The sequence below is a fragment of the Falco peregrinus genome, chromosome 4, assembly GCF_023634155.1.
Source record: "Falco peregrinus isolate bFalPer1 chromosome 4, bFalPer1.pri, whole genome shotgun sequence".
Taxonomy (NCBI): domain Eukaryota; kingdom Metazoa; phylum Chordata; class Aves; order Falconiformes; family Falconidae; genus Falco; species Falco peregrinus.
The window spans coordinates 114,849,299-114,876,236 of NC_073724.1; the positions used below are offsets into that span (position 1 = coordinate 114,849,299).

The window sequence follows — 26,938 nt, forward strand, 5'->3', positions numbered from 1 at the left end:
TGTTAAAGAGAAAGTCTCCAGAGCACTTACGACTGCATCTAAAACTCACTCACTCTGAGCAACCACATGTGCACAAAACAAACCTGATTTGTGTTTACAGGCTGCACTGGGACCTGCACATTTTCTCCCTGCTGAGGTTTAGTCCAGTAGCCAAGCAGTCAGACAAGTACATTAAACTATAAATTATCTGAAACAGAAAACTTTCAAACATCCTCGAAGCAAGAACCAATTAACCATCTTCTTAAGAGCAATTAACCCATTCAGGTTGTCTAACCTAAGTCACACTTGTCTTCTAAGCACAGTAGGGTAAAAGGGAATTCAGTCAGCTCTAAAATCAGGAGATATTTTAACACTTGGATGTAAAGCATCCAACACTTTGCTCCCTTCCAATTGGTAGATTCAAGCTGATCTAGTAAGGTGTGAAATATTTCCATACATATAATTACCTAATGACTTGGCTGTAAAATTTCATACCATACTTGAAACTGGCATATGGAGATGTATTTTGAAATTGGTCTCCAAGCGCATGATCTGTAAATGCTTTTACTTACAAGTAACTATACTCCTGTGAGACGGTCCCAGTGAATTCAGGATCGTCTTAACAGCTTATATGAAAAGCAGAGGGTCTGACCCCTTTGAGGCCCTTTATGTGAACAACATAACTCATGTGTGTGTCTCGGAAAATCAGGCTCCATCAGTGTACATGAAAGTTCCTTCTGCACTCCTCCAACTTTTGACTGTCACTCCTTCCATAAAATGCAACAACGAGCCTGGAACAGGGCAGGATTGGCACGTGTGCTCCCCAAGCTTAGTGCATCGCTGAGCAGCATGCTCCCCGAAATAACACCGCCTACTTCTTACTCTCAGGATCTCTTGTAGCCCCAGACAGAGGAGACCCATGCTCCTGGGGACACGGGGCACAGCTCCATCCTTCTAGGTGCTTGTTTTGGTTTCCAGTGCTCCTAGTCTTGCCTTCTAACACACATTGTTCAATGACTTGACAAAGGCAAGGCTGCAGCATTGGGACAGATGACTCCCAATGGGTCTCCAGTGTTTCTCCAAAGGATACAGTTCCTCATTTTCATGACAAACTACTCATCCCAAACCCAAACAAGGATAGAATTCCTCATTTTCATTACAACTCATCCCAAACCCAAAAGAGAGACTGGGCTGCTTCATTTTGTTCCTCCAACTAGATACTTTTTCCATTCATTTTTTATCTGCAAGTATAAGATTTTCAAATCCTCGGTCTGCTTTACCCTTCATTAGCAGAATCTCCTTCTGCTCTAATTTCTGCAGGTCATATTGCTGCTTAGTTCTATTTTTTTCCTCTGCTCTTCCAGCCTTCGTGTTATCTGTACATATAATCATGACTGAAATCAACTATAGAAAGACTTGACCCAAAAACCAAACAAATTGACAGGCAGCCATCTGGGGTGAAAAGGGATGGTTTGTAGTTGCTTGTAGTTGATTTAGATGGTCAAAAATAACCTCTGTGATGAGCTTTCACTCTTGGGAAGCCTTAATACTGGAAGAATAACAACTAGATACCAGTGGCTCTGTGGACCACCATGTGAAAACCAATTACCCAGGTAACTGCTTCCTTCTCCTCTAACTTTACCAAGGTGTCTGGTTTCAAGCCATATGAAAACAAACAATGTGAGGTGAGTGGGTGAAATATGATGGTATATATATATATACACATAATGCAGTAGTTTAGACTGGGCAATTTAGTGCTCCTTTCTGGCATTAAAACCTTCACTGTATCCAGGTACTTCCACTTGGATAACAAAAGCATAGGGTTTAATTAGGCAGTTATATTTAGAACCAGAGCCTGTAACATCCAGCTGAACTCAGTCTTTGTAAAGCAAGCTTCTGTAAAACCTGAAACCAATAGGAAGCATTCTCTGATTTTTTTAACTCTTTCATAACTCTTTCATGACACAGCCTTTTAAACATTTCTTAAATTGTCTTGAAACCCAAATATCATAGAGCAAAAACTGTAAAGAGAAGCTGATTTTTTAAAAAAAAATAAAAATAATGCACAATTGGCTTCATTATTATCTCTAATTTAAACAGTAGAAATTTAGAAAAACAAGAGTACTAGATCTCCAAGTTTTGGAGTAGACACTAAGAAGGGAGGCATCTACCATACTGCTAACACAGCATTAGTAATGTCAACATCTTACAAAATGTAGCCAGTCAGTATTTAGAGCTCTGTGCACCTACACAGAGAACACAAACACACACATCCCATTACAAACGTGGAGAAAGATTTATGTGCATCTTAAATTGTGTACTATGGAGTACTTGATGGCATTAAATTGCCAGTCTTTCACATGGTGTTATATTCCCTTTCTTCTTTTCAGGTCTTATATTGCACCCAAACAAGCTACAACTAAATAATTTCCTGATTACGTCTCTTCCAAAAGGGCAATTGATGTAGCCATCAACTTATGTCTTTATGATCAAAGCTCGTTTTTACCACTTGAGCCCAGTTCCAGCTAGGCTGCTGTGCATCACAATTGGTTGGTTAGTGGGCTAACACCAGGATACAAGTTATTTGAGTAATTAAGTGCCAGAAGTGAAAAGCTCATGATATAGCCTCTTTATTACGACTGTTTTGTGCTACACATACACACACCCAAAAAAAAAAAAAAAAAAAAAAAAAGAGAGAGAGAGAATCTAGTCATCTTGCAGATCCTGGATATGCACTTAAGAGCTATATTACAGATGAGATGTCAGAATAAATCCTGCTTCAGCCAGGAAGAGAAGTTAATACAAATTTCAGAAGGCATGAAGTTCTGTATACTTTAGTCACTGAGAATTTTAATGCAGTTCCCAGGCTGAACCAGAAGCCCATGAGTGCTGGTGTTAATTTAAAGATCAACAAATTAGCAGTTCTGCCCCTCCTGACTGCAGCAGCTCTGCAGCTGGCCTCAGGCCCACGAGAGTCTTGGGCAGAAGCTACAACAAGAACCATTCCCTTCTCCTTGCATGGCAAATTTCACTGCTATTTAGCACAATCAATGTTTGAATCCTGACCAGTTTATCTGGCTGGTAGCTTTCTCAATGAAAAGAAAAAGATAATTTTCTTTTCCATAGGGAAGCACAGACCTTGCCGCTGAGAGCCCTGCAGGTAGATGGTAAAACGGGCATGGGGAGAAGTAAAGGCTGGGCAGATAGCTCCGCTCCTTCATCACAAGGACTCTGCGCCCAAGTGGCCACGGTGGCCCCAGGCTCAACAGCCACAGAAAAAGGTTTGTTTTCTGCTTCACAGCTGTGGAAAGGATTTCATGTCTTCCTGCCCCAAGTCCATGCCCGGTTTACCACCCTTTTGCTATATGGGAGCTCACACCACTTTAGCCCAGCACTATCCCAGCATTCAATCACAAGGGAAAAAAGCTACTTTTGGGTTTTTAATAGACAACGTGCACTTCGCTCATGCTGTTTGCTGAGGGCCTTGTTCTAGCACCTGGCCCTGGGCTGCTGCACCCAGTGGTGTGTAAAGTCATTGGCCTCCAAGGGTGCTCAGTGGGACAGCAGGGTGGTTGCTTCCCTTCCTCTCCAGGAGTCAAGGCAGTCAAAGGAATATGAGATAAGTGACAATGGAAAGGACCTGAGCAGGTTCTTCATTCCAACTTCCTGCTCAGAGTAGGTCCAGCAGTAAGGTCTGCTCAGGTTATCCCAGGCCGTTATCCAGTCTGATCTTGAAAATCTCCAAAGATGAAGACAGTGCAGCCTCCCTAGTAGTCTCATTCCCACAAACTCACCAGTTTAGGGGCTTATGAGAAGACAGTGAGACAAGCTGTGAAGTGAGTATGACTTGCAGGGTTGTAGGGAACGCACATTTATAGTCACAGGGTGTGGAGAAGAGGATAGAGAAAGGTCCCTGAGCCATCCCACAGCTCTGAAGGGCCTTGGATAAGCTACCCTTTTGAAAGCTCTGCAACTTCATTAATTTCAAAATTATACTTAATATTTTATGATCTATTATTTCCCATACAAAGCCATAATTGTTTTCCCTGGCTTCCCACAAATCCCTTATTCAGAACGAAACAGAAGTGCTTCAGTTACAAATGCTCCGCCAGCTTTGTGTGGGCTGCAATGCTCTGCAATAGAAACACGGTATGCAAGGGCAATATGTCCTGAAGTGGCTCTCAGCTCTCAAGATCCATGGTGAATGAAGAGTTCATTTTAATTCTTGAGAGTTCTGCCTGGGGAAGTAAATCTAACAATCAATTGATCATCAGCAACTGAAAAGCTCTGGTGCATATGTTTAAGCATGTAGCCAGTCGTAAATAGCAATGTGTCACTGTCATAGCACCGGGCCACTGACACTCGAGCACAGTCACTTGAAAAAGAAATCAGATGAAACAACTCCTTCAAATGAACTGACATACTAAACCTCAAGCTCCAGGAAATGAAAACAAAACATCTGCTATCCCATGGTACTGGGAACTGAAGAAAATACCACTCACAGCTCTGAACGCCTTAAGAGTTTGGCAACAGAATTGGCAGGTTTTGGAGTTTACTCTCATGTACGTTTTGTACTGGGAGAGCTACAAACAGCATGAAAATGTAGACTTAGAATTGCTGATGGAGAGACATTGAGACCAGGAGTTCACAACATCTCTAAGCAGGGAGGATGGTGCATTGTTCAGTTGGGCATACATACTGGAAATGATGCTGTGAAATTGGGCTGACATCCACTACATCCCTTGATTTCTACAACATCCTCACAGACACAACGTATTTAGGGGATATATTAAGCTTTTGATAATTCCTTGCTTTGGGGAAATCATTTCTTCCATAGAGATAAATTTTGATGAGTATACGTGTTCTTGTATTTCAGCTCTCAAGCAGCACCATGGTCCTAATATGGTACAAATTTTTTTTCTGATCAGCTGGGAACACAGCAACACAACAAACTCAGAAAGTCATGCTAGACCATTAGTTCTTTAGATCTTGAATAGCTAACAAGCAAGAGAAATCAATCCAGGAATGTAAACAAAGCCCATGGTAAAGCTTAGACAATAGGAATAATCTGCACGTTTCCACTGTTAGAAACAACTTTCACTCTAGTCTACAAAGATAGTAATACAAGGATCATAAGCATGCCAACTCAGTTAATGTCTGTTTTCTTCTCATCATGTTTCCAGTTTATTAACTTCAAAAGAAAACTTAATAATTTTCTTTCACTTAGAAAAGATAAAATACACAACGATTTCAAGGCTGAAAGTCTACATAACATCTAAGCCCAAGAGAATTGTTCCAGCCAAGTTGTGAACCTATGAAAATAACAGCAATATTATAATGAAACACAACTTCGTCATTGCATGCCCCAAGACTGTCACAAAGAGAAGTGTAACACACCCCCTTACCACAACCATGAAGTCACATTGCTTGGCTTATTATTCAGCCAAGTTTTATGGTAGGTATCATTAGACTGCCCCCACAAAAATCATCACTTAACTGACATTCATATTCTTCCACGCTGACTCCAGACCAAAAATAAACTACAACACATAGAGACTGAAAACACCTTGAATAAAATTTACTAACTGCACAACACCTTGGACTTCAAAAATACACTGAAATGACAACACCTTGAGAGCAGCAATCCTGTAGAACCAACGCAGATATTAACAACATTTTCACGCAAAAATAAAAAGTAAATCCTGCCTAGGACAGCATAAAATGCACAGGGATAGTAGCATACAGCAATAAATTGCAGCCATAAGCTTCATTTGAATGCAATAATGTACATGCAGTCATTAAGCAGCAAAAAAAGGACGACGGGAGCTCAGATTCAATATATTCTACACTATTCACCTCCAACAAAACTTGACTAAATAAAGATTTCATTCTCCATCACAAAAGGGTGGACCATACCTTTGTCTTCATGTCTACCACATAATTTTCCAAAGTCTGGTTCTCTTTATTGTGTTCACCGCCTCGTCCAGATCCTTCTGATCCATTGGAAGCTGCAGACTAAAGAGGGGGTGGAAAAAATTAGATAAACTAGCTGAGATGTACACTGTAATTCTATTACACTTAAATGTAAAGATTAGCAAGCACATACAAAAGGTAGCCTGAATTCAGATAAATATCAGGTGGCTCTCACACAAGATTTTCACCTGAGTGTTTTGTCATGCAAAAATTTCTGAGTTTAATCTTATAGCCACTCTGTGAAATCTGTTTAATCTTATGGCACTCTGTGAAAATCTTAATAGGCTAAGTCTACAAGATGATGCTTATCATAATCTCTGGTTGAATTCAGAAGGAATTCAAGGTGCTTTGCAGCTCTCAACATTGAACACGGATGTAGGGAAGGAATCAGTGCCCTGCCAAAAAAGGCCCATGGGTGGTGACGGGGTCTTCGGCTGGAGCAGCTGCAGGAATAGATCTCCTTACAGCACCAACTGAATGACCTGGTTTGTTTTCTTATTTCTAATTCATTACATTCTCTTAAGCGTCATATTTTCGAAAGGGTTTCATGCTTGTGTAGTAGCCATATTTGCAAATCTTTTAAATTCAAATGTTGTGGGTTTTCTGTTACCTTTCCTTCATTTACACAGATTTCAGTCTTCAATTACTTACAGAAAACCCTCAAAAAACACATGGTATTTTTTTCAAATATCTTTAATAAAAGATGCAGTAAAAGGCTGTATTTGTTTTTTCAATTTTCCTGCTGGAAACCTAATACATTATTGTAGGTTTTGCATTAAGACAATAAATATTATAAATGACATATATGTTTACAATGCTCTGCCCTGCAAAAATGTGCTTGAAGAATTAGCCCTTGAATGAAACACAATGGCTGCCAGGAACTCAGATCTCAGAAAATTTCTGGGCACTTTGCAAGAGCACGAACAGGAAAGCAGAGTGAACTTAAACAGAGCACAGTGTCTTGCTTCTGTCAGTGCTGAGCATCACAGACACCACGAGTGATGTGGACCCATCCTTTTTTTAGCCTGTGCACCAGCAGTGCAGTCAATTTTAACACAACAGGCAAGAAATTGTTAGCATTTTAAATAGTCCAGCTATTGCCAACACAACTTAGAAAACAACAAGCCAGTGCCACAGAAGCAGCCAAATCACATCCACATGTGCAAATGTTTTCTCCTCTGATACTAGATTGTTTACTTAGGGCTCCGTCCAGCAAAAGACTGAACGTTGGCCCCAATCCAGGCAACTACTTAGACACGTGCTTTTAACTTCACTGGAACCAATGGCATTAGCCTCATGCTCCAGTAAAGAATGTGTTTGAATTTTGGATCAGGCCCAGCAGCTCAGCACCACATGGGGCTGAACACACAGGACTCCATGCAGGTCCTCATTAAAGTTGTATCTTCTTGAACACGCTCTCAGTTGTGCAGAACCATGCATTCCTTTGGCTTGTTTCTCATCACCAAAGCATGGTGCATATCCCCCATTTTTGATCTGGAGGGGTGGAAGATATAGCAAGGCAATCAGGGTAATGTTATACAGGGCAGCAAGGAACTGAACCCAGGTCTTGCATCTTGCCTCAGAGCCTACAGAAAATCCAAGCAACTCCCTAACTGTTTCTTTCAGGAAGGGAAAATTGGTCTTGCATGGAGCTAAAAAGCATGCATAAAAATTTTCATTTCGTCTTTGCTTTCTTTGAATACCTGACATAACCGTTTTCTATTGTTATTATTTACAAGCAACAGTATAAACTGTGCAAATCAATACCTTATTTGCTTTAATCATCAAGCCCAAACTCTGCCTGATCCTAAAGAAGCTAAGCTTTTGCAGCTTCCTAAAAGAGGTCTGACAATTTCCAGCAGAAACTATGTACTGTATGGTAGCATTCATCAAATGAGTGCAGCTGCAAAATTGGATAAAGAACTTCAGTTTGTTTATATTTTACACATTTTTTTTTCCTCAAATTTTTCACCATTAGCTGACTCCAATATTTTGAAAGAAGATAAAACAATGGCATAAGATGCTATAAAATGTTTCATTTATTTTCCTTAGGGAAATGGGTCACAGATTAATTGTAAAGAGCAGAAAACCAAAGACATCGGGAGGGTACAGATAGCTCAAGTAATTGTAATAAATACAGAACATTTCTCTGTTCTAGTGTATTAAGGTTCAATAAATATTAGCAGAATAATATGTGGTTCCCAAACCTGAACAAAGTATGTGTTAGCAATCCATCTGGAAAGCAACAGTCATTTAACTTTGTGTTATGAAATAAAGGGGACTGTATAATGCAAGAGGCTGGGTGTTGTGATAGATTTATTAGAAACTAGTATTCTTGGATCTGACTTTTCTTATTCTTGATTACATACAATCCTCCCTTTAGAGGCTAACCGAAAGCCTACGCTGTATAAAATTATTTATACATTTTATAACCAAAAGCTGCCTTCTCATGCAAAAGAAGTATTTTAACACCACCTCATTATTCCTGAGCCGCGCAGGTCACCGTGAGAAGCAGAACTGGCAGCCCCAGGGTGACACAGTATGAATGCAGTGGAGAACGTGCACCATGCTCATACATCCTTGTAGGAGGTTCTCAAAATGATGATTTCACGCTTGAATTAAAAATACTGACAAAAGTCTAAACTTATCAGACCCCTGTATCCAGAAGGCTGGTAGTTGGAACAACTCTATCTTCCTCTTCACAGAGGAAACTATTATCTTATTCTTTTCAAGTTGATCCGAGAAAGAGATGAGATTTCACTAGCAAATATTGCAAAAGCAGATTAATACTTCATTCGGTAACTTTGCTCACACAGGTAGTTACCATGAGAATCGTTGATCACACCAAAAGCAAACTTCCAATTTTGTGCATAATTAATACAAATCTATTTAGATTATAATTAACAGGAACTGTTCAGACCATGATCCCTTCAGAGCAATGTCTCTGTCATTGTGCAAACTCACAGCATTACTTAAATGTTTATTAATAATATAGTAATCACATTAACTACCTTGTTAATTTTGTTTAATTTTAACAGTGCTCAGCAAAGCTTTTCTGTGCTTATAACACATCCTTCCAGTAGCTTATTAGGACACGCACACTTGCCACAGTAAAATATCAACAAAATTCTTACTGATGGTTTTTTTTTCCAAAGTACACAGTTATGAATTATGAAAGACTTGTCACTGGTTCCACTTTCAGCAGGCAGCATGCTCCAGTTCACATCTGAGCCAGCAACCAGCCAGAAGGAGCATCTGCCCTCACAGGCATTTATGGCATATGAGGTTTCCAAGGGTCTTCACACAGTAGCCAAACCCTGTAACAGTGGATGAATTCTCCAGTCTATTGTATGGCTCCAGAACCATCCACAATAGTTACACATCACACGTTGACTTCTCAGAGTGAGGGCCAATATTGGAATATGTTATTATATATTATATATATTATTTGTTATTATGAATATATATTTATAAAAATATTAAAAACTAAGAAACATGCATGAAAACATTATTCTGCTCTTCCATGCTCTTGGGTGTTGCTGCCAAGACTGAATTTTTCATGCATATACCCGTATGGGATATTTTCTAGGGCACATATACTGTTTTTTGGCTAGAAGATGCTGATCAGCTTTGCAAAGGGACCAGGAATGCCAGTGGGAGTACGGGGGAGCTACAGCCCACGAGCCTAAATAAATCTGCAACTGCCTTAGGGTTCAGAGAACTAATGCACCTTCTCCTACAGCTGGCAGCTTAGGGAATGCTCTCCTGTGTGCTTTTAGAGACAAAAATTCAAAATAGAAGCTGATCTGAGACCCCTTTTGGTGTTTTGTATCACGAATTGGTAGCTCTGCTCCAGTCCCACGGGAGCCTGTAGATAAATGCCAGCTTGCCCCAAATGATCTGCATTAAGAAAGGCATAAAAAACCCCAGTGATCTGTTAACTTTTGGATGCTAATGTCTGTCAGGAAATCTATCATCTTGGTAACCAAATGCTCCCAGGAACATATACTGCTGAGAGAGACTGGTTTTATTTAATTAACTTTTTCAAAAGTAAGCATTTTAAAAAATCATAACATTTAAAAAGCTAGAGGGGGAAAGTAAAATGCAACATAACATATGCCAGAATTATCCATTTTACAGGACATTGATGTAAATTAATTCACTTAGCAGCTATGCTAGAGTAGGAAGCAACCTGAGCTAAACTGAGGTGCACAGCAGGATACTGGTATGAGCAATGCACACAGCACCCCTCTACGCCAGGGTACACCCAAACCCTGCTCAAGCCATGTGTGAACTAAAACTGGACCCCAGTCAACTTCACCCCTTACAACACGCCAGCAACAGCAAGAACACCTTCTGTGTTCCTCCACCAAGGGCTGCACCTTCCTGCCGTACCCAGGCAGAGCTGACAGCTCTCCTGAATGTATTGTGAGCATCTCGGTTTCGGTTCCTGTTGCTGACCATCTTGGACCACACACACAAAAAAAATAAAAATAAAAATATACCTATATAAATTGTTGCACATCTTGGAGGGTTTATGGGAGACACGGCATCATTTGGAACTTGAAGAGTTTTTCCTGCAATGCCAGGCAGAGAAATAATCCTAGAGACCTAGTTTTCCTTTTTCTGTATCTTGCTAGTCCGATTTCCATGCCTCTTATAGCCCGTATTACAGGAAGAAGTGTCATTCAGCAAATTTTTTGGCAGGAATTAACTTTCACCAGTATCACAGATGACTGAAAACTCAGACAGACCCAGAGAAAGCCATGCTAGAAACTAAAACCAGAAAGACAATCCCACAGAAGTGTTTCATTCGCCTCAGCTGAGCCTAAATTTCAGTCCAGAAGTAATACAGCAGAGCTCTCTTCTTCTCCACAAAATCCTTTTAAAAATATGATGCTTAATTGTTTCTGAAGCCCTTTAGGAAAGCATGGTTTGGTATCTCTGGTCAAGTGGTTTAGTCATCAGAAAGGATTTTGTTTCTATTTCCATGTCAGTGTTTCTGGTTCGTTGTTTGAAAACGTCAAGGTTTGCTCCACATCACATCCCATTAGCTGAGTCTTTGCAGCTGTCTCAAGTCAGGGTGATGTTGAAGATTGCTGCGAGGTCTCATGGCTAAGCCCTGTAAGAACATCACCGCAGTCCCTTCTGCACCACTCTTCCCAACATGAGCAGTAAATGTGAATGGAGAAAAGAAATATACACATGTGGGCATGGATTCTACTGTACAAATCGCACAAGTGTTTGAATTTTTTTAAAAGTTAATTGGAAGTGAGCATAAATATTGCAATAATATTTATTTTACCCTGAGATTTTTACGATTCCACTTTAGCTAATATGGATTCAACCTTTCAGAAGATTTTATGACAGACTTAAAGAGTGTTCGAGCTCAGGAACAATTATGTGGCTGCGGGCTCGTGTTTCAGAAAGGTCATAATGTGATTTAATGCTGCTCCACCCTCCCAAAAGCAAGCCTTGCTCTCAGCGTGCTCCTGGGTGTCAGAATGTCACCAGCGAACTTTGCATTTGCTTGTCCTCAATACGGATTTGACCACCCGTCTAAAAGCTGTCGTCCAAGCTATCAGTTACTCAGTAGTCTCTTTGGCTGGGCTAACACGAAGCCTATACTCAAACTCCATCTCCCTGATTACCCATATCACATAATTATCCCGTTGCACTGTGACTCTGGTGTGGGGCAGGACAACTGACTTCCCAGGCTGGAAAGAGACACTAGCTCATGCTTCAGCTTTTCTCCTCCCAGACAGAGCTCAGATGAAGTTGGCTGGAGTCAGCTGGCCTCACAAACTCCAACCTTGTGACTGACTAGAAGACACACCCAGGAGCTTCATCTGGCTGATCCAGGCTCCATCTCCAGTGTCACTCACCCAGAGCCTTCTTTTCAGGTTGGGGTACAAACCAAGGCACCTGTGTGTCTCCTTTCCCAGTGAGCAGCATGTCACCAAGCTCACACAGCAGGGGACTCTGCCAAATGCAATGGCTCAGACAGTGGGGAGGGACCACGGCACTGTGCAGGAACCACAGTCCTTGCAAATGCAAGCCTTGCAAGGGTTCTTGCTTAGGTACAGCATCTCCCCTGCTGGGACCTGGCGCACCAAATACTGCTGGCTGGAAGGGTGTGCTGACCTGCTGCATGTGGAAAACTGAGCAAAAAAAAGCATTGCAAAGATGAACCCTGTGGCAAGGATGAAGAGATAAATGATTCACAGTTCAGCTGCAAGAAAATGAGATTCAAAGTATGAGACTGGACAGACTGGTTACAGTTTTTGGGCAAACACCCACCCTTGCTGTAGCTCCATGCCAGGCAGCTATCCACTTAAGAAATGGAGACAATTAACTTATGTATGGCAGAATTTGCACCCTGATAAGACTATTTTCCAAAACACTCTCAGCAACCATGTTACCAAACAAAGTAGGGCAAATTCAGATGCCTCTGAACATGAGAATGAATGAGATGAAAACTTGAAACAAATAAATGCATTTTTCTCAGCTCACTGGGATTCAGTCAGATTCCGATGCTCATTCTTCCCATTCCTTACCTTTCAGCCATTGGCCTGCACTTTGCTGGGCATAAAGATGAAATATGAAGAGTAATTTGGGATATTAAAGATCTATTTCTTTCAAATAAAGCAGAAGCTATTACTGAATTCTCCTGAAGGCTGGAGGAAAAGGACTAGAAAAATTAAAAGGCCGAACATAATTAATGAATGCTCATTTAGAATTGGCTATCATGCAATGTCTTGGAAGCTAAATTTACAGCTGAAGAAGGCAGGCTGTATGCAGAAACAGGCTCTGGAAGGAGCTCCATGTGCACTCTGTCAGGCTGGGGGGGAAGATAGGGTGCTGTGGTTGCAGGGAGGTCCCTTCAAGCATGGAGCCGCGACACCTGCCAAAAGCCCCTCCGAGCAGAAAGTTCAGCTGCAATAAGAAGACCATGTTAAAGCACATGGTTTGATTCCAGTTGTGCCCATCTGCATACGTTTTATTCATTAGCTTCAGTGAAGTCCCTCCACACTTAAGCCTGTATTAGCGGAATGAGAATCTTGCCCTGAAAATACAGGCAGACCACAGCTGGAAGCAAATTCAAACACTTGGAAATAGAAAACAGAAAGTAAGTCATTAATTGTAAGAAAAAAACCATGACTAATGATTTTAAATTAAATAATATCTGCATGATATTTTAATTAGCAAGAATAATGTTTATTTTACTTACATAGAAGTTCTGGATACATAAATTCCAACCTACATATTTCAGTTGCCATAACAACTTGATACATTTATTCTCTTGTGTCATTTTTCATTGCATCAGTACAGCTGGTTTTTATTTTTTTAAACAAAAAAAAAAAATCCAACTGCTTTGGTTGCTACGATAACACAATATTTTTTAATTGTTCTTTTCACATCTAATTCTTCTTGAAACTAATATACTTTCCCTCCAAAGATGTTCACAGCACAGCATGGGAATTTCACTATCAATTCCAGGGCTCAGTGCTGGGTTTGCCAGAAATCCCAAGGATATGTACAGCCCTTAGCTCAAATCGCTAGTTCAGTAGTCCCCCTTAGAACACTACTCATATGGCTTGAGGTCAAGTTTTAACATAAGACCTATACAATAACAGCCCCCAGTTGGTACATTTCCCCTGAAAACCAGAAATAAATTAACGGAGTGCTAGACTCTTCAGAAAGGTGCATAGCTATAGTCGATTTGAGGCAGCAGTGGCAGCAAACATAGCTGTGGAGATGCAAAACATTAAACGACTGCAGTGCTCTCTAGGCCAGGAGGATATTACAGAGCAGTTCCCACATTTCATACACACTGTTGTAGCACACAATGAGCTTGACTTTGAATTTATCCAGGAGCAGAACTGATTCCTAAAATCTTGGGGTCTCCAAGGAGCTGGCCTAAACCTTTTTTACAAATCAAGACCATCAAATGGTGTCATGACGGGAGGAGCAGAGAGGATGAGGGTGGCCTTTCTCCCCCCACCTCCAGCTAGCTGGGCAACTCAGCGGAGCCTGCTGTTGCCTGTTCACCCTTCCCAGCTCTGCACTGCCACAAACCGAAACCCTATTTCAATTAAATTGCAGTTACTCAACTGGCAACGTTGCATATTGGTCTGGCTCCCTGTAACAACTGTAATGAGAGAGACCGTATTAATTCATAATAATTATATTAAGATGCAAGATGAGGAACTGCTTGGTAACCACTGTTCCATACAGCCGGCATAGAGTGACCTCAGATTAAAGAATAGCGCATTTATGAATATAAGGTTAGAGGTTTTGATGGAAAAGAACTAGTGCAATGGCTCCTGTGGACTGTCTTGGCCTTTGGGGGCAGCTCTTCATTTACTACTAACTATAATAGCCTCTTCAGTCAGGAGGGCTATGACGATGGCTTTCAGAGGACTGTATCCCTCATCATTCTCAGGAGAACATGAGCGTACATGTGTGTTACCACACAGTTTAGGACAAGCTCTAGCACTGTATTTTTACTGTGACAAGCATCGTAACTCTTTTTGTTCCTGATCGTACTATTCCTCATTATAAAAATGACACGTAATGTGTTAGGGTAAATTAAAAAAAAAAAAAAATAGAATCATAACAACTCCAAAGAGGAGAAACACCCAATGGTGCTAGGTACCACATGATAACCTTGTAGGAAACACACTTAATAAGAAGTCACTCAGATAACGTGACTGAATTGATTTATTTCATGATGCACTGCAGGTCCATAGCAAATCCAAGAACAGAATCCAGCCTCCTGTCTCCACCACTGACCCACGCTGTCTCTTGCTATTTACAGATATCACAGAGGAGCAAACTACCACATTTCACTTGAGATTCAACTTTGTGCCCATTCTTGCCAGAAATGGTGAATTTACTCAATAGCAGTAATAAAACCAGTCCTATTTCAAGTACAGTACTGATATGTCATAAAGCGATACCCAGGAAGACCAAAGGTGTTTTACACTAATGCGAGGATATAAAGCCTGAACTAAAAAAAAGACAAAACCAGGAAAACCACAAAATCAAAACCCGGGAGAATATTGTAATGACTTTTTCTTCTCAACATAGTTTTGCTTCAAGCATCCTAAACCTTGGTATAGCAGAGTATTTGTTTCAGCTATAGCCACAGGGAGGGGAAGTAAGCAGTGGCTGTCATTACAGCGGCAGGCTGCCTTGCTAAGGCATGGCTGCTGAGCCGCACAACCCTATGTACTCGTGCTGACACGCAAAAATACTGTGGCTAAACAAAACCTTCGGCAAAACACAGTGCCACCTCCCTTCATTCAGCTTCCCTCCTATAGAGCATTACAAAATGCTTTGCCCTGATATATGTAAAAGGAAAAGGACTCAAAAGGTAAGTCAAGTAGAATGACTCAGGTCATTAAAATGCAGAATATGTCATCACGCTCCCTAAATATCAACAAACAGACAACGATGTGAAGTGCAAGGGAAAACAAACATTCCCTAAACACTTTGAAGAAGGCTGGGGTTCCACAGAGCTACCAGACAATTTCCTCTGTGACAACTGCCGTGAGCTACATGCTGGGTAATAACCTGCCACTGCCTAATGGAGAGATGGCAGAAACCGCTGCTTTCATATGAGGACTCCAACTATCAACACCAACCACTGACCAAGGCTGTTAAACCATTATGGACCACACAGGGATTTCGGCTTCTGCGAGCTCGCAGTTCTAGAAGCACAGAAATGTGAGGGCAGCTGTAACTCCATTAAACAAACATCAGTGTCAACTGCATCGTGAGAAAAGGAGCAAATGCCTCATGTACCAGGCAACGTCAAGGGTGGTGGGAGGGAAGTGTCCTAGTCCATGTAATGCTCCCTCCACGCATACTACCTTACACAGCCTGTCTGATTCCTACAAAGACCAGGAAACCTCCAGCAGTGCCAGCTGAAGCTGATAGTCCTTTACATGAAAAACAGTGCCCTTGTCACAGTCCACTGACACCAGGGTGCAGTTCACACGATCAGAAGGGGAGCCTGGATGAGGCGATAAATCCAGTCTCTTGAAAACAGTTTCTGACTCTGCAACACCTCACACTAAAGCTGTCTGCAGCTTTATGCATTTGGAATGTGTCTAGGCAGTTTAGATAATTCCTTCTCCTTTTTGTTGGGATGTATCTAACATCAAGGTGGCTGGCTCAGGTAGAGAAGTACCTACAGGCTTGGAGGAATGCCAGATGGAAAACTTAATCAAAAATATCTGAAAATATTTTCATTGTTGATGAATATTTGCTTGAAACATCCCGGATCGCCTTTACGTACTAGCTACTCTACAAGCTCACTTCTCATTAGCAAGGTCTCAAATTCCAATTCAGGTTGTATTCAGAAGCCTCATAAAAACATCGGTGTTTGTTAATGTCAACAGCACACCACTGTGTGATATTCTATATATGGAGCTGTCCTGGTTTTGGCTGGGATAGCATAAATTTTCTCCCTAGTAGCTGGTACAGTGCTGTGTTTTGGATTTAGGATGAGAATACTGTTGATAACAGACGGATGTTTTAGTTATTACTAAGCAGTGTTTACACTAAGTCAAGAAGTTTTCAGCTCCTCACCCCACCCCATCAGCAAAGGGGCCGGAGGGGGCACAAGAAGGTGGAAGGGGACACAGCAGGGACAGCTGACCCAAACTGGCCAAAGGGATGTTCTATACCATACAATGTCAGGCTCAGTACATAAAGGAGGCAAAAAGCTGACCAGGGGCTACTGCTTGGGAACCGGCTGGGTATCAGTCAGCTGTGGTGAGCAGTTGCACTGTGCACCACTTAGTTTGTATATATAAAAGAATTAGAATCATTATCTTCCTTTCCATTAAACTGGCTTTAATTCAATCCTCAAATTCTTCTTCTTTCCCAGTTCTCTCCCCCATCCCACTGTTGGAGGGAGGGAGCAAGTGGCTGTGTGGTGTTCAGCTACCTGCCGTGTTAAACCATAACAGTAGCTCATTGTTCGCAAGCTATTGCTTTTTTACTATCAGGACAACTCTACATCTCACTAGCTTAAAAACTAAACGTCAGACTGGCGTTTCACTAGCTTAAAAAGCTGAAGTTAAGCAAGATCATCTTCTTGACACTTTTTGTGCAGTAATTAGTAAAACAGGGTTCACAAGCGGTGCCCCTGTAAGAAATGACCAGTTTTAACATTGCATTTTTAAGGGCTACCGGCAAAAATGCGGTTTCTACTATTAAGACAAATACCTGCAAACAGCGATGTAATTTTACAGTTTGGAAACATCGCAATGCTTGTTTTCTTAGCTATGGTTAACTAGGAATCTTCCACAGATTTGTGACCAACTACCTGATCACAAGGCACAAAGCCAAACCAAGCCTCCCCCGTCTTTTGGCTGGGCTGCAACAAAGCACTGTGAAGCTGGACACAGAGTCTCTTGGTTTTCCGAGTTCACTACGATATGAACACCCTGCTCAGCACTGAGCAAGGACATCCGATCAGTCCTCTGCTCTCCGTGATGGCTCTCCATAGAGCAGAGCCACGATATAAAAGAGGTCTGTGGTCCTTGTTCAAGGGTAAGACTATCATCACAATTTGTAAGTGAAGAGCAATAAATGACAATTCTAATCCTCAAAAGTAACAGAAGTGCCCACTGTGGGTGCAAAGACGTGTGCGTGTGTGTCAGGCACATTCCCCAGGTGGGAACAAAAGCAAGGAAGCTAAGAAATAAAAGTTGTACTGAGTTAAGAAACAGCATTAAGATGTACACAGATAACTGCAGAAGATGGACTGCATCAGGCAACAGCACAGCCAGCATCCTGAATACTGGAAACTCTTGTTACAGGCTTGCTGCTGACCTAGCAAAGATACCGATGGGTACCCTGGAAACATTTACTGTCAAAAAAGTACAAGATAACTCAAAAAAAGACTAGCGATTATGTAAGTGGAGGCATATGTCCGTTATGAATCTTCCTACTCCTTGGGAAGAGACAAAACTGTCTGTTTTGTTGCCTCTGGTTTTCTACAAACTACACCACTAAAAAAATGTGTGAGAGAAGACACCAGTCTGACGTAACAAGTGACCTGAAATCTCTCAGCGGTTCCTTTCAGTCCTTCTCACTGTAATTAAATTCCAAAACATACAGATCAAACTTGTTGTAGTGGTTCATTAAAACAATAACAATTTAAAAGTAACCGATCGCTGTTTCCACTGGAGTTTCAAAAGCTTTCTGCTGAGAAAGCGGACTTCAGATCCGCTACATCTGTTAGTCCTAATTGTATATTTTTTTACCAGCTTGCACAGCACCTGTTTGCCTTTTCTCTTCTCAGAAAGAGATACCTTGACTACCTGAAAGTGCTGAGCTAAAAAAAAAAATATACAGTGACAGAGCACAGCATTTCAACAAGCCAGATAGGCTCCCCTACACATCTGCAAAGCACTGGAGGGTCTGGGAAACCTTCATCGCTTTGGTCAGTCCTTTCAGCCAAGCAATTTATGCAGCTGCAACAGTGAACTGGACACCACTACCAGGGCTATAACTATATAGTCACAAGGCTGACGTGCTGACAAAAAAGCAGAAGCAGCCATACGTATCAGCCAAAGCAACGGCTCGAATGCTGCAATCATTCCCAGGCACAGGGAGCCATTAGCGGGTTCAACCATTTTCCCCCATCAGCATCGTGTAGGTCTACGCAGGCTGATGAAAGCGTGAGATTCAGCTAACATGACATTTTTTAAACATGAGCTATTTGAAGCTGTATTAAAAATTCAGTTTCAGAACTCATACGTTAAACTAGTTTTCTGAGTGTGGAGGGAATAAGCACCTTGCAGAGACACAAGGCTGCAGATACACAGCCACACTTTCCACCTCCTTTGTGCTGCTGCAGGGGGCTTCTGCTCCATCAAACTGTCCATTTCTGTTCAAGACAACAGAAACTGGAGAAATGTGAGCAAGCTGTGGGGCAATATTGATCAACAGGAAGAGAACGGCATTACCAGGAATGATTGTTATGACTGCAACCACCTCTTCTGGGACAAAAGACAATTTTAAGGATGAAATGAGATAGTCTCACAGCTCTTTCTGAAAAGCTTCTGCACACTGGAGGTGCCAACACCATGAAAGCTCCTCACTGAATATATGTCACGAAGAGGTGAGGACGGAGACGTGGAGGTCAGTCGCTAGAGAGGTACAGAAGTAGACCTGCAGAGAGAAGACAGGCCATGACAGACCTTAAAAGAAAGACAAATGGAGTGGTGTTGATACGGTGGAAAGGTGGAAGGCAACAGAGGCTTCCAACAGCAAGGAAAACATGGTTAGAGAAACCAGCCCAGGAAGTGATCCCTATACTTGGATGGGTAAATAGATCAAGATTACATGGAAAAAGAAACACGTTCCTGAAGGCTCTTTTCAAGGAGGAGGAGAATGGCCAAGGGTGAAATTCACTCCTTCACAGCCCACAAAGGTCTAGAGAAATGCTTTGTTCATGATCAACCTAAATATTACAATGGCAAATAAGCAGTAAATTGACTCATCTCTAAACCAGGAACAGTTTTCACTGTAACTTGTGACACATTAAAGTGGTACGGGTGATAGTTAAGCACAGTGGTAGGGGTGATAGTTAAGCACAGTCAAGTGTGTAAAATGTACAAGCTGAAAATGCATAGTCCTGTGGTTCTAGTCATAGAAAATTTGTAACTATATTATACGTTAAAAATGTGGAGAGAAAGGATATTTTCAAGTTGACAGCTTCCCTTTAACTTCCCAGGTTGTTACATTTGGGATTGTATTTACTATTTGTTAAAACCTGCAAGTACTTGTCCCAGTTTATAAAAAAAAAAACCAAGCAAAGCAGGGATGATATTTTCTCTTTCATATATATTTATCTCAGCGAGCAAAGATATATGCACCTATCCAAGAAATCACTCCCAGGGTGATCTTTATACGATCCAGAAGTCTTGGGGTGATATCTTTCTTTATTCTTGGAAACTATTTAAGAAGCATTTTAATAAAGAAGTATTGGTAGACTGCAGAAATATATAATGGGCTCTTAGACCTCTCTACAGAGACCTGTGTCCTTTGCACATGGAGGGCAGTGAATTCTCCTGCTTAGCTGCTCAGATTAGTGAATGATCAGAGTTAATAAACGTGTGAGTGAGACAAATTGCTCTGAAATATTTTTAGAGTGAAAGTTAACTAGAGTACTTTCATCCCTGAATATCAATTTTACAGAACCCTCACAGTTTTATAGGGCAAAGAACTATATTTTTATGAGTTGATGTATTTGTTTTGGTAGGTGGTTCACATATAACTTCTCAAAATCATATTAGAAACAATGAATTATATCACACACACTTCAGAGGAACTGCTGGCTTGTGGTAGAAGCCTGTTGGCACATTCTGATATTTTTACATAGGTATTTTTTCAGATTACTCTGATATGCCCTTGTTAAAACCTATCATGTTTCAGAAAAATTATTTTAGAAAATATGTTAAAATTGCAAAGCTTTTTGTTAAGTGGTAGATCTAGTAGCTAAAGATACTATGAAAATATCATTTTTGACCTTGGTACACAGAAGTGGAATTTACACAATAGTCTGACCTCAGTGCTTACCACAATAGAGACCCATTGCTTAATTAAAAGTTTGGCTAATTCTGTATACTGGTTAATATTCAGGCACATTTTTATTGGGGTAAATTATTGTTTCTGGACCCTAGCAGCTGCTCTGGCCTGCTCCCAATCCTTTGCAGATGTAATAACAAATCCCAGATCAGAAAACTGCCTAGAGGTTGTTTGACAGGCATATTATAGGAACGTTAAAAAGAAAAAATAAAAACAAATAAACCTGCTGTGGTGGATGTGACTCTTCCATCACTGCTGATCTGGTTTAGTTTGTTTAATGCTGAGATCCCAGTTCTGTTCCCCCTCCCACCAACGTCAATAGAAAATAATTGTTAAGCTAAACAAACAATTGTTCAATTAAATCAAATATCTCTGTCAGAAAGGAATTATCAGACCAGTAAGCCCTCTAAACTCCCATGCAAGGCACAGCAACATGAGGGTGATGTTAAAATAAGAGTGAGAGGCAACAAAGGAAAAGGCTTTTCCTAGGAGCACATCTTTTGCCATCTCCTTGTGTCTGCGTGGAGTTCGAAGAACAATGTCTAGTTCCAAGACTTGCCCAGCAGGACAGAGATTTTCTGTTTAGAGAGCGGCGTGACATGCATGCTGCCCTGCTCTGTGTCACGACTCCATCGGAAAACTCTCCTGTAGGGATTCAGGTTACTAGGGGCAGAACACGACATTCTGGAGCATTTCTGTCCACAGGATGACACTGTTCTTGGTTTAGAACAAAGACATTGGCCTGACCACATAAAAACACACTCAGAAGCAGCTCTGAAGCGATATTTAACAGACGTGCTGGCACTCGAGTTATTGACAAGCTACAGAACAAATAACAAATTTATAAATAGAGACCCATAGCTGCAGTTAGTTATAAATAAGGTTTTTAATAACACAGTGACTTTGCAGTTACCCATTTCTAGTTAGTTAAACCATTTGAGGAGGCAAGCATATAAAATAATCTCTGCAAGTAAAACCTTATTAATGCATAAAAAAATACAACTGCAAAGGTAATTTATATTAACAAAAAAACATTCAGCCAAGCTTCAGCATTGCTGTTAAACAATGATCTAGTTATGGTTGCTACACATCCTTGGCGCTGAAGGAACACAACTAGCAAAACATAAACCAGGATGTCACTTATACAGTACCCCTTAAAAAGACTGCTGCCTTCCTGAAGGAGAACTTAGTGCCAAACAGAATTACATGGGAATTGGCTCTGGTACAAAATCAACCCACAGACACAAACTGCATTTGATCAGATAAATGTATACTGTAGGAGCTAAATCTAGTGGAGAAACAGACACATAAAACTGAATGTTTTGAACACTTCTAATACAGCATTATGGTTGACTCTTGCATATTAAGTATAATCACTTAAACAGAATCATATTTGGCTCCTGGGGGTAAACCAAACCATACAAATTAAGCTGTACCCAGTTATAAACAAAGAACACAAAAAATCCATAGAAGAAACTGAATTTTTAGAGGCACATCTAGAAGGGTCTTGCAGGTCCACATTTTTTTAGACAATCTGTTAGTGTGAAACAGATTAACAGTTTGATAATTGCTCCAGGCAGAAGACTTTTAAGTAAGAGGTTTACTACTGGAACTTTTAACAAGCCAGCACTTAAAGGACAGAGAAGCAATTACAATGTTTATAACAGCTGGGTATAAGGATAGCAGGCATTCCTGAAGCAAGCAGAAATAGGATTCATTTTGCATGCCGCAATTGACTGTCTTGGCAAAATGAGCCTCTAGCACAAGAAATGCATGGAACAACAGGAATTAAATGGAGAACTGGAATCTTTGGGGACCATCTCAAAGCAATGATAATATCACACTGTGCTGAATGGAGATTGCGCACGTGAGATCGGTGTGTGATGACCAGACTTGCACAGTAATTGCAAATGATTCTTGTTCAATATGCTGGAAGTATCTGCACCGTATGCCCTATAAGTAAATAGTCTTTTCATGCTATGATGATAAAGGGACAAGCAGACCTTCAGCTACCAGATTTATATACAAGAGCAACAGCAGTGTTCCTTCACCTCAATTTTCCATCTGAATAAAGGTCAAAACATTGCTGACCAGAAATAAGTAGCACTGGAGACCAAACTAATGAAAACAGAGGTTGAAACAAGGGTAAATTTATGTCTTCTAATGAGCTTCTGGAGCTGAGCACAAGCCTGTAGCTTCAAGCAGTGTTAATATTGTCATAGCTAAAGAGCAATTCAATTTTTGTTTTACCAGATGGATACCTCCATCTAGGTACTTTTATGTTCTTCATTATTGTATTTTCTGAGCATCTCACAGTTTTAATTCTGTCTATCTGCACATTTAAGCGAGAGGCATCCTTTACCTAGTGACTGTTTAACGCAATGCAGAGAGTCCTTGGAGAGAAAAATACTTTTTCCCAGGCAAGTGACCATTTGCTAAGCTGAGGAGCCAGGCTCAGACCTGCACACCCGCCTCTCAGTCCCCAGTCACCCACTAACTGCTGCACAATTGCAAAGGTTTGACAGCAGAGACGGACAACACCTTTCCCCAGCCTTACCTGGAACTGGGTAGGGCAAGAGCACTCCTTCAACAGTGGAAAACCTGAATTTAAACAGCTTCCAGCTGAATCCCTATCTCACATTTCCTAGGAGTGAAATCGGTCTTCTCTATCCAGCAGGGACAATTTAAGAGCCCTAATTTTAAGAAAACACTTTCAAGCTGTGAATGCTGGTCTTATAAAGCTTAGTCCAAAGTAGTAATGAAGCTCTTTGGAGGAGGCAAAATCACAAAGAAACGCTGTCTTCATGATTTTCAGCAGCAGATCGGGCACTTCCCCAGCCAGTACGCTAGCTGCGGTGAATAGCATGCTGAATGTTTATAAAATAAGGTAATGCTGAGTTTCCCTGCACTGAGTGCTTTCTGTGCTTCTAGTCCAAACAAATTAAGATTAGACTTGCAAAACAGCTGAAGCGCCCATTATACAGGCTTGCCCTTTTCTTACTCTTCCTGTAGCATCTGCTCCTGGCCCCTGCTAGAAGCCAGATACCAGGGTACATATGCAAGGCAATTGTTGTTTAGTTTAAGCCAATGCAGATGCTTTATTACTGCAACTTGAAGTGACTCAGCTTAAAAGTAGCGAGATCCTCAGAACTCAGGAGGCACGTTATGGTTGTAGTGTCAGCTCTCCACAGCCGTGTCCTCAAGGGTAGCTACCTGGCATTTGTTTGTTCCCAAAACAAGCTTGGCTGCGCCATATCAATCAGCTCAATGTCTAAGCACTCTCAGCATCCACAAACTACGTGTTCCTGGCACACCTTCACAGCCTGCTCAGTTAGGTGATCTCCAAACACACTTCCTCCCATATGTTCCACCAACCCTCCTGCTGAACCCAGCATCCCGCATGCCCTAAATGCAGTTTGAGAGAGACAAACGTATGGGCCCTGTGACAGTGCCTCACATACTAGGCATGTGGAGTGAGTTTCTTAATCTTTTCTGTTAAATTATCCCACTTCAATTTGAATATATGTGGTGGTGACAATGGGGAGATGGAGAAGAGCTAACAGGGAGAAGGACTTTGCATCTATGACTCTTCAACACTGATGTTTGGGTACCTGGTGGGGATGGAGGATTCCACCCTTGAGTATGCTGAAGATGACAAAACATGCTGTAACTTTAATACTCATCAGAGCAGTAATAATTATAAACTCTAGGCTATAGAGTCATGTGTCAGCACTCTGTCCTAATGAATATTTAATTATTCCATATAAATTGGCAACACTCCAACAAGATAAAGCAAAATACCAGCTGGCATAATGCATAGTACACTCTCATGGGTGAGAACAGAAGCACTACCAGCTCTGCTCAAGAAGGGAGATGAATATGGATTTCTACATCCCTGGAAAAAGTTCCAGCCAAACAGCTTCTTCATAAGGAAAAACGTATCAACAGTGCCTTTACACACATCGCAAGAGGAGTCTAGCTATGGTCTTATTTACAAAAAAGAGATCATGATTCTGAACGTCAATTAGGATAAAGTATCAGTGTCGTAATGAAGCAGATTTAAGGGAATAACACCTTGCCCCATTTTTTGAATTCTTTACTTGTTAGTTTATAGGTGTGTCCTGGGTTTTGTGGAGCTTAATTTTTTAATTTTTTTTTAAAACCTTCTTTTCTTCCCACCATGCGGTGCACCACAGGATATGGTCCTTAACTGATACCTGGACATGGTGAGATGCCTCAAACACTGTAATTACCAGTTCCCTTTTGTGACTAAGTTCTTAAGTCCTTCTCTCAAACCTCACATACAGCCCTTCAGGAAGTACCCAGAACAGCAAGGAATTAAAACCTGCAGTTCCCAAATCCTGAGTTAGCATTTTCATTAATATACAAATCTTGCAGAGTAGTTTCCAGGATCTTTTTATATATACATGGAGATACAGAGACATATATAATGCCTGTGCTGTCAAGACCCATTGCCTTCCACAGTGCCCACACTGCTCTTTGTTTTGGAAAATAAAATATTTCATAACTCTAACAGCTCCTTTGAGAAGAGTCTGAGCCAACTAAATATTTTCTTTCCCATAAGACCCGATTTTTCATTAGGACCCAGCATTTGTTGCTACATGGGCATGTTAGCTAAAATCACAACACTGCTGAGGAAAATCAGGTCACAAAGGTCATTTTAAAAGACTGGAGGAAAGAAAAGCAGAGAACTTAGAAGCTCCTGTTATTATATATGATTAGTTAAACATATGTTTAAGTGCTTTATGGAACAGCCCTGAATAAATTGTTCTCCATGCCTACTGTGAATTGGATAAAAACTAATGGGTTCTAATTGCAGTTAGAGAAACTCCAGTTTGTCATCAGGAAAGACTTTCTATCGGTGAGGAAATAAGTTACCTGGAGAAGTCGTTGACTCTCCACCGTGGGAGGTTTAAAAGAACAGATTAGACAAACATGTCAGGAACTGATCAAACAGTTGACCTGCCCTAGGGCAAGAGAATGGACAACAAGAATTTTTAGGTCTTCCTCAGGACTGTATTCTTGACTTCTTAGACCATAACTAACAGGTTGCACTTCCTTAATTTATTACCCAACATGCCACATTCCCTGCTTGCTGTATGAACATACGAAACAAGTAAGAGCCTTCACAAGTAAAGCCTAGTAAACGTTTTTAGTGAATACTGAACCTGCCTCAAACAACGTTTCATTCATTCTGAAACCATCCACCAATTTAAATTGATTTTGTCAAGTTGGATTTATAGGAGGGAAAACAACAGGTATAGATTCACACCAAAAAAATATCAATCGTATATGTCCTTTCTTCCTTACTCACTAGCACTCACCCAGTGAAATTATTTTGGTCTACGATATTTAATTCTCTGCCAGACACATTGCCACATATATTTAGTTCCTATACAGGGTGAAATGGAATAATAAAATTATGATAGGTAATATTTAGTTCCTATACAGGGTGAAATGGAATAATAAAATTATGATAGGTAATATTGCATTTTGCATCTGGAAACATTGATGTCACCTATCATTTGAATAGCCAACAAAGCTGTTAACAGTGGAGTTAACAGTTCAAAAAGGATGTGGTCTGAAGGCATAGGCCATACCAAAACATTTAGCAATTTCATGAGGACCAGGAGCTCCTTCAGGGTCAATACCTGAACAGCAGAGTTCAGGTTTTACCAGAGTTTAACAAAAAGCTTGCAAGTAAAAAAAAAAAAAAAAAAAAAAAAAAAAAAAAAAAAACAAACACCACTGGAAAGAAAAAAAAAAAGGAAAAAGCAGCAAACCCTAATACATTTTGTTAATTCCGTTGTTTGTAGCCATGGGGTGCTGTGGGGGGGGTCATTCACGCTAAAAATATGGATGCAACTGTTTCTGGCACATATGGTGAACTAACATATTCCCCTGACTTTTCTCCTGCTTTTGCAAGGGCCACTCAGAATTAGAGTCTCCGAGTCTGGGAGATGTCTCTCTTTCGAGACATTCCCCAAGAATGATGGGAGATTATAGGATGGATCGTGACCACCCTTTCATCCCTCTTAATTGCTGAAGATCCAGTCCCAATATGTAAGATACAGCATCAGTTTGTTACAAACCTCTATGGTAATCACAGATGCCAGGTGCAAAAGCATAGAGACCAGCAACCCCTGTATTGCGAACTTGTATTGTATTGCAAACAACAATCTAAAAACTTTTCTGTTACCTGAAAGTCTACACTTTCAGAAAAGCAAATACATCAATGCAAAGGAGGTGTCACAGGATGCTTGACCTGGATAGAGAAAGCTGCTTTCCTTTTTTATCAACAATTAAGAGTGGAATAAAAATACAGAAAAAGAACAAATGTATATAGAAAAAC

General features: G+C 40.8%; 1 protein-coding gene across 9 annotated transcripts in view; it reads right to left on the reverse strand.

The window, feature by feature from the left end:
* DLG2 (discs large MAGUK scaffold protein 2) overlaps nt 1–26,938 on the reverse strand; it is a 1,040,329-nt gene that overhangs the window by 888,486 nt on the left and 124,905 nt on the right. For all 9 annotated transcript variants that reach the window (XM_055801296.1, XM_055801300.1, XM_055801304.1 and 6 more), the window contains one exon: nt 5,896–5,994. In XM_055801296.1, coding sequence (XP_055657271.1) covers nt 5,896–5,994 — 99 coding nt within the window. The remainder of the gene's footprint in view (nt 1–5,895; nt 5,995–26,938) is intronic.